At 45.5% G+C, this 13,808-nt stretch overlaps 2 protein-coding genes across 12 annotated transcripts in view; one reads left to right on the top strand and one right to left on the bottom strand.

Annotated features, from left to right (window-relative positions):
• The window catches only part of Vps8 (vacuolar protein sorting 8), a 947,651-nt gene that overhangs the window by 306,044 nt on the left and 627,799 nt on the right, over positions 1–13,808 (bottom strand). For all 11 annotated transcript variants that reach the window (XR_012825005.1, XM_075677146.1, XM_075677136.1 and 8 more), the window contains one exon: positions 12,139–12,223. Coding sequence is in view for 10 of the 11 variants with exons in the window: in XM_075677146.1 (XP_075533261.1) it covers positions 12,139–12,223 (85 nt within the window). In the remaining variant the exon portion in view is untranslated. The remainder of the gene's footprint in view (positions 1–12,138; positions 12,224–13,808) is intronic.
• LOC142566266 (uncharacterized) lies at positions 690–8,648 on the top strand. Its single transcript, XM_075677148.1, has 3 exons — positions 690–1,151; positions 4,940–5,033; positions 5,263–8,648. The coding sequence occupies exons 1-3, from the start codon at positions 798–800 to the stop codon at positions 7,644–7,646; spliced, it is 2,832 nt and encodes a 943-aa protein (XP_075533263.1). The 5' UTR covers positions 690–797; the 3' UTR covers positions 7,647–8,648.

The raw sequence follows: 13,808 nt of genomic DNA, 5'->3' as shown, positions 1-13,808 counted from the left end.
CTCTGAGGCGGTGTGCAACAACGGCGCTGTTACACACGGCCTCCGAGATTGAGCCGTAGATCCCCGACTCCATGCATCGTAGCTCTCCGCAGTTTAGTTGCCACTAAGTGGCGCCAGTAACCAACCAGCAGCAAGCGGTCTAAAAGGCAACTGTAATCATCATTATCGGATGAGTATCGCCATCTCTCCATTTTGTGGTAATACGTGCCGTCACGGAGGAAGGAAACTAAGGAGAGGCCCTGACGTCACTCTTTGTGAAGCAAAAGTGAAGCCGGAAGCTGGCGTTGCTCATGGCGATGCTCCGCCTTTTGTGCCACCCTCCTCTCTTGTTTACATCTTTCGCGAAACCACGCCGCGCTGCGCGTGGTTCCGCGCGCGGAGCGCGTGCGCTCGCGCAACATCCGGCAGAGCACGGTGCAGGTAACACAGTGCAACAAGACACGGTGACTAACGCAAACCCGCCCACACAGCGTCTTTGCCACGGCACGAAACCTACCAGAGCAACACGTGTGAGCGCTCAAAAAATCAGAACAACGCCGCCATTGTGGCCCAAAAGGCGTGGCCATGCAGCAAAAAAAATAAAAAAGCAGCAAAAAAAAAGAGAACCTATACGTCATTTCCGCCACACTTTTCTCCTAGCGCGCGGAGGGGGTAGGGCCTCTCCTTAGTTTCCTTCCTCCGTGCGTGCCGTGCTCGTGGGTACACTTGTGTATGTTGTGCTTTGTTCGTGGCGGCGGCGGCGTTTTGATAGTTTTGTTTTGCGGTGAGGCTGTTTTTGAAGACACTCGAAATCGGCGATGTCACAGTCGACGAAGTGTTCGTTCAATGCTGACTGGACCAACGCCAACGTATCCGACTTCGCCAGCTGGATTAAGCCTGTGCCCAACGATGTATATAGCGCACAATGCACAGTGTGCTGCAAGACGTTTCGCTTGAGCAACATGGGAAAAACCGCGGTTTCTAGCCACGCTGCAAGTGTAAAGCATAAGAACGCCATGAAGGCGCTGGAAAGTGGCTTCCAGACACGTGTATTCTCGTTCTTCAAGCCAAGCAGTGCAGCCCTGTCAACCGCGACGACCGTCGACGAACGGGCGAAGAGAGCAGACCCCTCATCGATGCCTCCTGCTACATCAGCGCCTGCACAGATCACGGTGCGTGGTTTTTTATTGAAGAAAGATGTTGCGAAAGCTGAGATCGTATGGTGCATGAATGCTGTAATGACTCATGCATCCCTCCGTTCCGTGGCATCATCGGCGGCGCTCTTCCAGTTGATGTTCCAGTCTTGTGAAATTGCCAAGAAAATGCAATTAGGAAAAGACAAAGTGGGATATACTATCTGTCATGGCATCGCGCCATTCTTCCGAAAAAAGCTGCTATCAGCTCTTGCTGAAGTACCGTACATAGCTGTAGCATTCGATGAATCACTAAACAAAGTAGCGCAGAAAGAACAAATGGATGTGCTGGTCAGATACTGCGATTCGGCTGACGCTACTGTAAAAACTCGATACCTGACTTCATGTTTTCTCGGCCACACCTGTTCTGAAGACCTGACACTTGCTTTCAAGAAAGCCACAGAGGACATAAAGCACAAGATATTGCAAGTGTCAATGGATGGACCAAATGTAAAGTTTCTTAGATCCCTTAAGGAAGAACTCGCTTGTCACGACAGTCGACAAATCCTGGGAATTGGAAGCTGTGGCCTACATGTGGTTCATGGTGCTTTCAAAACAGGCCATGCAGCAACTGGCTGGAATTTGGTAGTATTTCTGCGGAGTATTTATAACCTTTTCAAGTATGTTCCAGCGCGCCGCGCTGATTACATTCGCATCACAGCAAGCACATCGTTTCCGCTCAAATTCTGTGCGGTTCGATGGCTTGAAAACAGTATGGTGATTTCAAGAGCTCTTCAAGTACTGCCACACGTAATAAAGTATGTGGAGTGTTCAGCTAAAGACAAGAGCAAGCCAAAGTGCACCAGCTTCACCACAGTCGAGACGCTAGTAGCTGACACGATGCTGCCGGCAAAACTGGCTTTCATGCTATCAGTTGCTGAGGAATTGAAGCCATTCCTGACCGAATTTCAAACGGACGAACCAATGGTCCCCTTCCTTGCCGCAGCATTGGAGGCTGTCCTACGATCACTGATGGGAAGGATCATTAAGCAAGAAATTTTGCGTGCCGCTGACACGCCGTTCAAGTTACTTAAAATAGATTTGGAGAAGCCCGAAAACATCGTTTTTGTCAACGCTTTTGATGTTGGTTTTGCTGCCAAGAGCGAACTTCGAAAAGCTGCAAAACCATCTCAACTTGAACTGCTTACATTCAAGAAGGAATGCATTTCTTTTTTGAAGGTGTGCTCGCAGAAGATTATGGAGAGGTCGCCTCTAAAATACAGGCTAACAACAGGAGTGAGTTGTTTGGATCCAGTCTGCGCCTTGTCAGTGGAGGTTGGCAAAAAACGACTAGCGATTGCCCTGGAAATACTCACACAGCACCGGTGGCTGACCGGCTTAGAAGCAGAACGGGCGCACCGATCCTATGTGCAAGTCTGTTCGCTGAGCTCTGCACAGCTACTTCTGAAGAACTTTGATAGGACAGCACAGAGACTGGACACCTTGTGGTTTGAGCTGTGCTCACGGAACCATAAGGAGTTGCTTATCTTTGCCAAGATCATCCTCACCATGTCCCATGGCAATGCTGCTGTCGAAAGAGGTTTTTCTGTAAATAAAGAATGCCTCATAGAGAACCTGAACGAAGAATCTCTCATTGCGCAGAGAATAGTGTATGATGGAGTTTCAGCGGCAGGTGGTGTAGCCAATGTTGACATTACAGACAGTATGGTGGAAATGGTGCGTGGCGCAAGTATTCAATGGAAGGAGGAGCTCAAGAAAAAGAAGCAAGACAGGCTGGATGCATCTGAGGCTGAACAAAACAGGAAAAGGGCGGCCACCCGCATCAAGGAACTCCAACAAAAGAAGCAAAGGCTCATCACTGAAGCACAGAATGAGGCTTCTGTTCTCCAGGAAGAAATTGACGCTTTAAAGTGAATAAATGTGCTCATAATCTCGCTTTGGCACTGCAATAAACTGTTTTGTGAGTGGAATCGTCTATGTGAATTGTGCCTCTGTTCGACTCTCAAACATTCTTTAAAATTCAGGGAATTTTTATTGGAATTATCAGGGAAAACCTGGAAAATTCAGGGAATATCTATTAAGTGATTTAGTAGACACCATGTTTTTGTAGGCATTCATTACTATTTCGCGCTTGATACTGGGTACGATCGATTATGCCAGCATATACCGCGGCACCAAGCATTGTGTTTAAAATGCTTAGCCAACGTACACTTCAGGACGCGGAGTTGTGGTCATGAATCGCATCTTTAGTGTAAAGAGACTAAGTTTCAAGGCATAAGGGATCTTGATCTGAACAGAACACAATACATGCGTGTGTTGCAGTGGTGCCCGGACCTTTATGCTCTAGGCCTCTGCCGCTCGTAATCTGTTTGCCTAACGCTGCAAATGTCTGTATTACTGATTACTGATGAAAGTGAACGCGTCAGAGATCGTTACACCGTAGCTTTCATCCGAGGTTCTGAAGAAAATAAGTAAAGGCGCGAAGGCCGCACGACAAATTAATGAAGTCTAAGATTTCATTTGTTGAGTACCAATATAATGACATCGAAATATTTGGAGCTGTTGATTTTTACTTCCTTTGTGGTGATTAGTAGTTCTAATACTAGACCAGTGATTGTTTCGTACACCGTTTGGAAAATTCCGAAAACCAACTTTCCTGCACAGCAAATGCCCCTTCACCATGGCGGACCGGCCTAGAAGTTGGGTGCAGCTCTGCATTCTAATATTTTACGCCTCATACCACTTTGCTCGCACATGGCGAACAATTTGACAGGGCTCATTTCACCCTTCTCCAACAAAAGCAGTGGCTTGGCAGAACGCCTAATTCGTTTATCGCGGCAGCGTGAAGGCAGGGAACCTGGCATTGTTCAGGGCATATGTGTCTCCTTTGCTGCACCTTATTTCTAACCCCAAAACCAGTTTGGTGGCCGTGGTGAAAGGTTTTTGCAAAGGGTCATATTAGAGTGCCTTGTCGGCAAAGATCGACCTTCGTCGTCTGTCTGCAGCCTCAGCGCAGTAGTCTATGCGTGATTATTTCGTCATATGTGATAGAATTATAATAAACACATCATTAGTGTCACTGACTTGAGTGTATTATGATGTCATTGACTAATTACCCTAACGATCGTGCGTAATTACTTTGTAGCTAGTGTTACAATGAATAGAGATGACTATAATTAAAAGTAAGAAGGTATAAGACTGGGATTAATGACTATGACAATTACTATTGCCTAAGAATTACTCAATACAAATTAATATGGCTTAAATTTATTGAACAAAATAAATATTGACTTAGAATGACGCAGAAAAATTAGACTGGCTTAAAATAATGCAGCAAAATTAACGACCACCGAAAATAAATAATCAAAATACAGATTACTTACGGCTACTCAGCAACATAAGTATGACTTAAAAGGACTGAGCACAACAAACGATCAAAAATTGCAGCTGTAAAGGAGTTTAATGTGGTAATCGTTGATTCTTAAAAAGCGAAAGGCGTATGCTTTCGCACTTAGAATCAATCGTCCCTAAGGACTTATTTTGCTCTTACTGTGTTCTTTTTTTCGATATGCCGTCCGCCTACTATGTTCGTTTGCCTTAGTGACTTACTTTCCTATACCAATTTCCAAAAAATTTTGCCCCTAAAAGCCGACAAAAATGGAACAGCAGAAAAGTGAAACGCTTGAAAATCCCTCGAGTATCATCACGTGGCCTTGTGTATATTAAATGTAATGTCACGGGGGCGGATTTAGTTCCTTGTGCAGTGATTACTCGACTGTTAATATTACTATTTCTTTGGTGCGCAGGCCCATTTTGTGGACAGCTGCTTCGAAAACAACCGCGCGGACGGACCAAAGCTGCTGAAAGGAAACGCTGTGCCAACCATCTTTTCGTTCCGACGTAAGTTGTACCATATGTTTCAGTAGTGATTACTTTTGCAATGCATATCACTGTTGCTGATATGTTAGTATACTGGCGCAATTGAGGACTGTAAGCGCGCATACTTCTCTACCTTACATTTCTTTACTTGAAACTGCCTTGTCATTCACGCAACTGGGAAATTATAGTGTCACCTTTCGATGCTTTTGACTGAGTCCATAAGCTCTAAAATTTCCTGTTTATTGTGCAGCTTTGGTTCCCCACCGAAAGGAGCCGAAGGAAAGAAGCACACCTGTTCTAGCATCTGCAGCCATCACAGTGGTGCCACAAGGAAAACCAGAAGTTTCTGCAGCTTTTGAATTGTCTTCAGGGTCTCATCTAGATTCTCTGCCAGTCCACTCTTGCAGTGCACAAGACAGCACGAACTGCAATCAGGAGGCAGTCTGCAATGAGTCGCAAACACAACAAGAACAAGTATGCAATCTACATGCTTCCTCCAGCTCTTGTGCCGAGCTAAAAAAGCAACTAGACGATGCAAGACAAAGCTACATGCAGCTTCAAGAAGTTCACAAGAAGGCTAACGTGACTATTCAGTCCCTAAAAAAGAAGGTGCGAAAACTAGAAAGTAGAATAGAAACCTTCGAAAGGCGAATAAAATTTCTTAATGAAGACCAAGTGCAGGCGCTTTCGAGAAGCAGCAATCAAGGTTATACGTGGTCGCCGCAGACAATTAAACAGGGGCTGCAACTGAAGTTCGCTTGCGGAAAGTCTGGCTACAGAGCACTGATACAGCTCGGGTATCCACTGCCGACAGATAGAACATTGAATCGTCGCCTCCAGGGGTTGAAATTCTCGCCGGGAATTTTGAATGATGTTGTTGAACTCCTCAGGATCAAAGCGCAAGGCATGGAAGACATTGAAAGAGGCTGTGTTTTGTTCCTTGACGAAATGGAGATAGCACAAGGGTTTCAGCTTGACCGTGCTGAAGACACCGTGTTCGGAGGTGTGACGCTTCCACCTAAGCCAGATAATCCCGCTAGTCATGCACTGGTGTTCATGGTAGGAGGCCTCAACAACCGATGGAAACAGGTGATCGCATACCATTTTACTGGGAGCCACGTCGACGGCAGTACTCTCAAGGACTGCGTTCTCGAAATTGTCCGCCTGTGTGCAGATATTTCGCTCAGAGTCCGAGCAGTAACGTCAGATATGGGCGCATCAAACCGAGCGATGTGGCGCGATCTCGGGTTTTCCAGCCATCGGAACTCCAAGACTACGTGCTCTATAACACATCCGTCATTCAGTGAAATGGAGTTAGTTTTCAATGCAGATGCTGCCCATGTGCTCAAGAATATCAAGGGTCAGCTTCTAAACTCTATCGTGTTCACATTAAGTGATGCAACCGTCAGCGAGCACAACCTACCTTCAAAGGATGTGAAACTAGAGCACGTACGTGCTGTCCTAGAGTTCGACAAAGAAAGGGAGCTGAAGCTCGCGCCGAAGCTTTCTGAAGCACATGTTTCCTCGGGACATTTCACAAAGATGAAAGTGGGACTTGCAGTGCAATTTTTCAAAGAGACCCCCGCTGCAATCCGGTACTTGGTGAAAGAAAAAATACTGGAGCAAGAAGCCGAAACCACAGCATGGTTTTTAGAACTTGTATCAAGGTGGTATACTCTGATGTCATGGCGCCACCCCTCCGTTTCTCTTAGTCTTCAAGACATGGAGAAGCATTATGAAGCTGTCTGTACTCTCAAGCTGGCCATCAATACTTTTCAAGGCATGAATATGGGCAGCACCTCGCAGTCGAAGCCATCACAGGCAGGCCTTCTAATCACCACTACTGCTGTACTTCAACTCCAGGACATTCTTTTGAGCTCTGAAGGTTACACTTTCTTTCTAACTGGCAGAATACTGCAAGATTGCCTGGAAAACCTTTTCTCTGTTGTTCGCCTGAAGAAGCCGGTTCCAGATGCATTGGACATGAAATATGCTCTCAAAGTTGTGTGCATTAGCCAATTTTGGCGCACGCCGAAGACAACCAGCTATGCTGTCGATGATTCGGAGTATCTGGTTGATCTACTGACAGATGGCAAGCGTGAGCTAGCTGAACCAGACCCATCTGAAATCGATGATTCTGAGATACTCTTCATTGAAGAGCTGACATCTACAGAATGTAGCACCCTCTTTCATATTGCCCGATTCCTCGTGAAAGGCATTATCAAAAAGATAAGCAGTTGCGAGCAGTGCAAAACTGCTCTGCTAGGTTCGACAGACAGTCAGCATTCTTACCTGACAAGGCTAAAAGAATACATCCGGAACGGCGACAACCTGCATTACCCCAGTGCTCAAGTAATGAGTATTCTGAAGTCGTGCGAGGAGCTATTCAAGGGAATCACGGAATGGACCGAAAGCCTTCTTACTGTACAATCTCCTTTACAGGCTGTTGTGACGTACTTGAGCAAAATGGTTAAGTTCAACGTGAATGCTTGCCAAGTGCACAGTGCAACTGTTCAGAAGCTTCTCATTTCCACCTATGCCCGAATGAGGTTACGCATTCACCTGCGTCAGCTTGAAAAGAAAGAAGTCAACGGCCGCGGAAGCAAAACGTGTGCTGCAGTAAACTTGCAGTGAAACCACAATTTTGATAGTGTTCACAGAGCTGGTGTGTACTTTTTATAACTTTTTTCTATAGTATTTTCATATTTTTCGCACATTGTTGTAATAAATTGATGCAGCGGTGTCGCAAAGCTTTTGATCACTACACCATATTTTTTGTGGATTCTTTCAGTGATTTCTACATAAGTGTTTTGCTGTAATGAAAAAGAAATATTCAGTTAACGCGACGCGAACTTTTTAAGGCCAGAGAATATAAGAGGTTTCATAAAATATTGGATGTCGCAATACATTCCAAATACCCCACTTCAGCCTCGTTTGTGTGTGTGCGCTTTCGAAGAATGACTGCCTTCTGATAGCAGCCACTGAGGTTCTTGACTTCGCCGAAAGTTTGACATTTTATCATTTGAGTCATTCGCCTTCTGTTCATAATGATACGTGTCGTTCGGCGAAAAAAACAGCTTACTTTCAAGGAAACGCGTTCGGCGCCAGTGCGCGCTCCCGAAGCGCGATGAAAGGAGTGTGCACAAATATAGGCGGACTCCGTAGCAGACGACGCGGTTGTCCCCACCCTCCACGGAGCGGCGGAAGGGGGCGCGCGCATCGAGGCACCCTAGTTGCTGACGCCACCTAGAGGAGTCGGGCACAAAAGGGAGAAGACTGCTCTGTTTAGCTCGGGTTCGGAAAGCGGTGCGGACGATCCGCGTGTGCGGCGATGGATGCTTCTGCGAGACCATCTCGCGAGGCCTACACCAGAATGGACGAACACGATCGTTCGAACGCATCACCATTCGCGTGACTGTATGCGCGCACGACTAGGCATTCCAGCATGGAACGAACATATTCGCTCCCTATCCGGTCATGGTGAGTCTTTCCTATCCTATCCTATCCTATCCGGTGAGTGAGTCTTTGAGGACTTTCTAGATTTGTCGCGTGCCCGTCAGCATGTTCTATCGATATTTCGACTGGCTATAGATTGGTGTATAAAAGGTGCAATAAATGCCCTTGTGATTGTTTGTACTATTGTGTTGTCATTTCTTTGTCCAAGAGCAGGGATGAGAACCCCACAAATTATGTTTTGTTGAGAAAGTAAGTGGAACAAAAGTGCATTTTTATTGTAAGTTTGATCCAGCATATTTTGAAAATGGTGTAATCTACACAATTCTCTTTAAGTGGATATGCCTTGCGGTTTCAGAGGCTACAATTTGTAAAGAGCAATACATGACATGAGGTAATTATTTTAAAAATGAATTATTGGATTTATGTTAATTAGTGAATTGTGCATTTCTATTTATCATGCAAGTAATGTGTGCCTCTTTGAGTACACCAGCTCAAGGAATAAAATTGTGCTATCTGCCGTAGGCAATTTTAAAGCGACAGCTTTAAGGGCCGCATTGCACAGTAAGCATGGCGTAAGTGGCGTTGAATGTGAGTTGACTATGAGCAAAACATGTCTACCAATCGCAGCGCGGTGCACGCTATGTTTCTACCAATGACTGACCATCGTGTGTCGCATTTCTATTATCTGCAACGGCGGCGGCGGCGGCGGCTGGGCAGGGAAAAGAAAAAAGAAAGAAACAGAAAGCTCACCTTGATGCATAGCGTTCACTGCAAGCGTTTTACACTAAAGATTACGGTTGCAAAAGCTGCAGTTGCTGGGATGCATGAGAAGCAGTCAGAGACCATTTAATGCTATCGCGTTCTACTCTTAAAGGCGAAACTCAAGCATCTCCCAAGTTTTTCTGAAAGAATTTTTGAAAGTGTTCGCTGGAACACCCAGTATGTACACATTGCCACATACTGCAGTGATTCAAGTTCTCAACCCTGTTCCCTCAGCACAGCAGCCTGATGCTCTAACCATTTGACGACGGACGGACGGACGGACGGACGGACAGACAGACAGACAGACAAACAGACAGGCAGACAGACACAAGAAAAAGCCACACCTCTATATCGCCATGGTTGTACTCCGGGAAAATGAGGGCGCCAGGATTGACAATGCCTGCTTACGCATAATTTTTTCCCCCATTTTAGGTAAATTTCGGTAAAAGTCCATTCAGCCGGAAGAACACAAGTGGCGGCCAGATTTATACATGCCATACAGGTCAGAGAGAGAGAGATTCTGTAGATTAGAGATTCTATAGTACACTCCTTAAGGAAGCACGGCTCCGAACCTTAAGGTATGATATAAAGAAACAGATATTGGTGTACGTGTTTGGGCGGTTGGGGGTTATGATACTGTCAAGCAAAAGTGCTGTACTAGAGAATTTCGTGAGCATAATTTCGCAAAGCATAATCTTCCTGCACGTTATTTCCTGTGTAATAATCTTTTGTAGCTCTGGTTTGTGAAAAAAATTGCATTTTTGGAAAAACAATAGCATTTGTAATGAAAGATATCTGATTCGATTCATACTTGGTTTTCGCTTTTGAATTTGCTTTGTAATTGAAAATTTGCTATTCGCACACCCCTACAAAAAAAAAAAAAAGCTAAAATGCCCAATTTTTGGGTGGGGCCTTGCCCACTCCCTTGTGTAGCTTCCAGCGCAGTAGTGGAAATGAAAGGAGTAAAAGCCAGGCACTGGTGCAGTAATTACCTCTATACTTGAAGGACTCGAAAAATTTGCATCGCCTCACGAATTTTTTGTGAGGCAATGTCCTTCAATATTAAAGGGACAATATAGGCAAATACTAAGTCGACACAGACTGTTTAAATACCATTTCAGAAACCTCACAACGCTTGTTTCGTGTTAAAAAAAGACTTAGTTTACGAGAAAATTGTATCTGAAGGGTCCAAATACCTTTTTCGAAATTCAAATCTCGCGCCACCCAATCGGGGGAATGGTGACGCTGCATATGCTATCACTGCCCTTTGCTGCCGTCGGTGAGTAAAACGGCGCCTGACAGATGGTGGCACTGAGCCTAGACAGAGCGGCAGATTCACCGCTACAGCTGCTTTTTGGTCAAGTGGCGTAGACCGTATGGGCATCCCGTGACATCCCATGGAAGTTGAATTCTCTGCTACTTGCAGTTAGTGCGAGTTTCGCGAGTCAGCAAAACCAGCGCAGCACTACGCGATCAGAAAAATATTGAAACGCAAAAGCGTGGGCGACGCAGAATCGACAGAGAACGAAACCTTTCAACCGCCCGCGTCGTTCTCAATGTAAATTTCAACGAGTTCTTTTTTCTAAACATGAAATGGAACTGGACAAGTAGCATATTATTTCATCTGATAATACGAGTATGCTTTTTGCAACGAGTAGTTGAGTACTAGTGACAAAATTTAACACAGGAGTGCTTTCATCATCGGGCAAGTGCTTGAATGTCCCAGGGGAGTCTCTAATCATGTCCTGCATTTACCCCAATTTCTCGATTATTAAGGCTCTGTTCAAGATAATATTGACGCCTTAGAGATTCTCGAGCACTAATCTTTCACTTTAGATTGACTTAGTGTTTGCCTTTAGTGTCCCTTTAAGGACATTCTATGATTAGTTAGAAAAAGTGTTTCAGGGCCCTTTTAAGGCAGGCCAAGAACCATGCGTCTTCACTATAGCGAATTATACAGAAACAGGCGTCGACATATTGACAACGAATCAAGGGCTTGCATTGAATGATGACAACCTTAGATGACAGGACAAGGCTGGAGCATGGATAGAGATTTTTTTTTTGGCAGTCGTAAGGGCTTTTGTTATTGTAGACAAAGTATTTACTTTCTAGGCGAAAATCCAAAAGATGAGATATATAAATCAACCACACCTCAGTGGCTATGGTGTTAGGCTGCTGAGCACGAGGTCGCGGGATCGAATCCCGGCCACGGCGGCCGCATTTCGAAGGGGGCAAAATGCGAAAACACCCGTGTACTTAGATTTAGGTGCACGTTAAAGAACCCCAGGTGGTCGAAATTTCCGGAGTCCTCCACTACGACGTGCCTCATAATCAGTGTGATTTTGGCACGTAAAACCCCATAAAAAAAAAAACGCACACACACACCGTATGAGGCACGATTCTGTAACAGAGCTTCCTAGCAACATTTCACTGCAAAGTCGGGTTAGGTGCTAAAGGAAATCGTGACACAGTCCACCTCATCCATGGCGAACAGTTTAAATTTTTCAACAATTTGCAGAGTCTTTCACCACTGTGGCAGTCTTTTCAGCTAGATGGCCACACACATTGTGAATGTAGCTAAGGCAAGCACATCTGTTTTATGCACCTTCAGTAATGAAGCTATAAATTGCTGGGGCAGATCGGCACAGAAGATGCTTGCTTTCAGGTGGCACGAACAAACACGCATTGGGCCCAACATTGTGGACAAGGGACCAGTATGGGTCTTGGAAGTAGTTTAGTCGTTGTACTACTGCCTGTTTTATTTTGCTATATTTCTCCTTTGCCAAGCAGGTTTACATCACTCTTCACTATACTGCATTAATTAAACATTCCAAAGAGACAAGAAATAAAGGACGGCATACAACCATGGAATACTCGCACACACTCGTCTTGTGTCCAAAAGACCCACCTTGCGGGAAGGGTCATCCAAGTAGCACAGCAAAATCTTGTGGTACAGGTGCTGTTTCTCATACAAGTGCTCACACACCCGGTAACTGCAATGGTACACAAGATAAGTGCACATGAGCTTCTCACAAAGTGGCATGGTATACATGTAACAGGACCCAACTTGAATATCAGCTCCGACAGTATTTACATTTCTTGTTTGCCTGTCACCAGGACTGGTCACTAGGTGAAATTCATCAAACAAATGCAAAGTTACAGATCCTGGTCAACTTACTTGGTAGTGCCTAAGAAAGATGCCAGTCTCAGCCCATAGATTAATTTTACCGTTTAAAGGTTTAATTCCAGGGTGTTCTTTCTCTGCAACATGTGGTGTAAAAAGTTGGGCAAAGTGTATGGTATTCAAACACAAAAAAACCAAACAAGTTATTGAGCTGAAAGGATTTGCAGCTAGTAGCAGAGCCATAAAAATTGACAGGCTAAATCACAATGGTAATACAAGGTTGCTAAAGAAATTGTATTGTTTGAGGCTTCCAAAACATGTAAAAAATTACTGCAAGGCTAGTGCTTCAAAATGGTCAAGTCCCTCAATATGCTCATAGCGGTCTGAAAATGTCACTACTAGAAAAGATTTAACCAAAATTTGAGTAAACTGAAAAAGCATGTGTCAGGAGAAAGGAGCCTGACACAGTGACTGAACAGGCAAACTAAATGTAACGTCCTAGGTATGTCCTAACTCATGTATGAGATTACTAAGGAGGAGGAGAAACTTTATTATTGCAGAAACCGTTGCGCGATTTATTCCTGGGTGGTTCCCTCTGACAGGGCTCCACTAAACTTCGTACTCTTGTAATGAACCAGACGCGCCTCGTGTTTCCGATAGCAGCTCGGGGTCGACGACGACAACCCAAGCTATGATTTGCAAGAGAGCTCGGGCTGTTTGCTGCTGCTAGGCTGCTGTTGATCTGGTGCTTCTCAGCTTTAATTAAACACCACAATTAAACAATTGCTCCCTCCCACCCAGGAGCCTGCCCCAACATTGACTCCAGCCATGCAACAAGCCATCAGTGCCCAAATATCTGACGTACTTGCCCCTGTCCGCCCTCCAGCTCCTGTGATGGCACCGCTCTCCTATGCCGACTACCTGTCGCGGGTCACACCTTCGCCACTCAACAAGGCTGCCGCTGTCGCACGGCCACCGCAACCCTAGTCTTCCCTCCCACTACCAAGGCACTGGGTTCCCCCTGCTACCGTTCCACGGCAGTCCCCCCAGCTTCTTTGTCAAGCCGACACGTGGCATAGTCCAGACAACATGCCTATTTGCTTCGCCTGTGGCACCGCTGATCACACTGCGCGCTTTTGTCGTCGTAACATGTCCTAGCACCATGATGCCTTTGACCAGTTTCCCTACACACTACAACCTGTCGCCGAGATACGCTGCCAATATGCCGCTGGCTCGCCACTGAGACCCTTCGATCGCGACTGCCATTCAGACAGTTACCGTTCTCCTTCTCCATGTCGACGGTCGCCATCACCTATGCGTTGATGGCTACCCTGCCAAGGGAAACTGACTAGCGCAGTTCCGGAGGCAAGAACTGCAAGCTACATCAAACTTTCTAAGGCCTCAATTTTCTTCGCAGATTGTCATTGACATCCATGTCGAGGGAGCATCCACCC

Source organism: Dermacentor variabilis, unplaced genomic scaffold (genome assembly GCF_050947875.1).
Source record: "Dermacentor variabilis isolate Ectoservices unplaced genomic scaffold, ASM5094787v1 scaffold_12, whole genome shotgun sequence".
NCBI lineage: Eukaryota > Metazoa > Arthropoda > Arachnida > Ixodida > Ixodidae > Dermacentor > Dermacentor variabilis.
The sequence above is the reverse complement of the archived record's forward strand: the minus strand, read 5'-3'. Positions and strand labels throughout refer to the sequence as shown.

Excerpts from the sequence above, each read along its gene's own strand:
- LOC142566266 (XM_075677148.1), top strand. The coding sequence starts at position 798 with ATGTCACAGTCGACGAAGTGTTCGTTCAATGCTGACTGGACCAACGCC. Across the intron at positions 1,152-4,939 it reads CAGCGCCTGCACAGATCACG|GCCCATTTTGTGGACAGCTG; the intron begins GTGCGTGGTTTT and ends TTTGGTGCGCAG. Across the intron at positions 5,034-5,262 it reads AACCATCTTTTCGTTCCGAC|CTTTGGTTCCCCACCGAAAG; the intron begins GTAAGTTGTACC and ends TTTATTGTGCAG.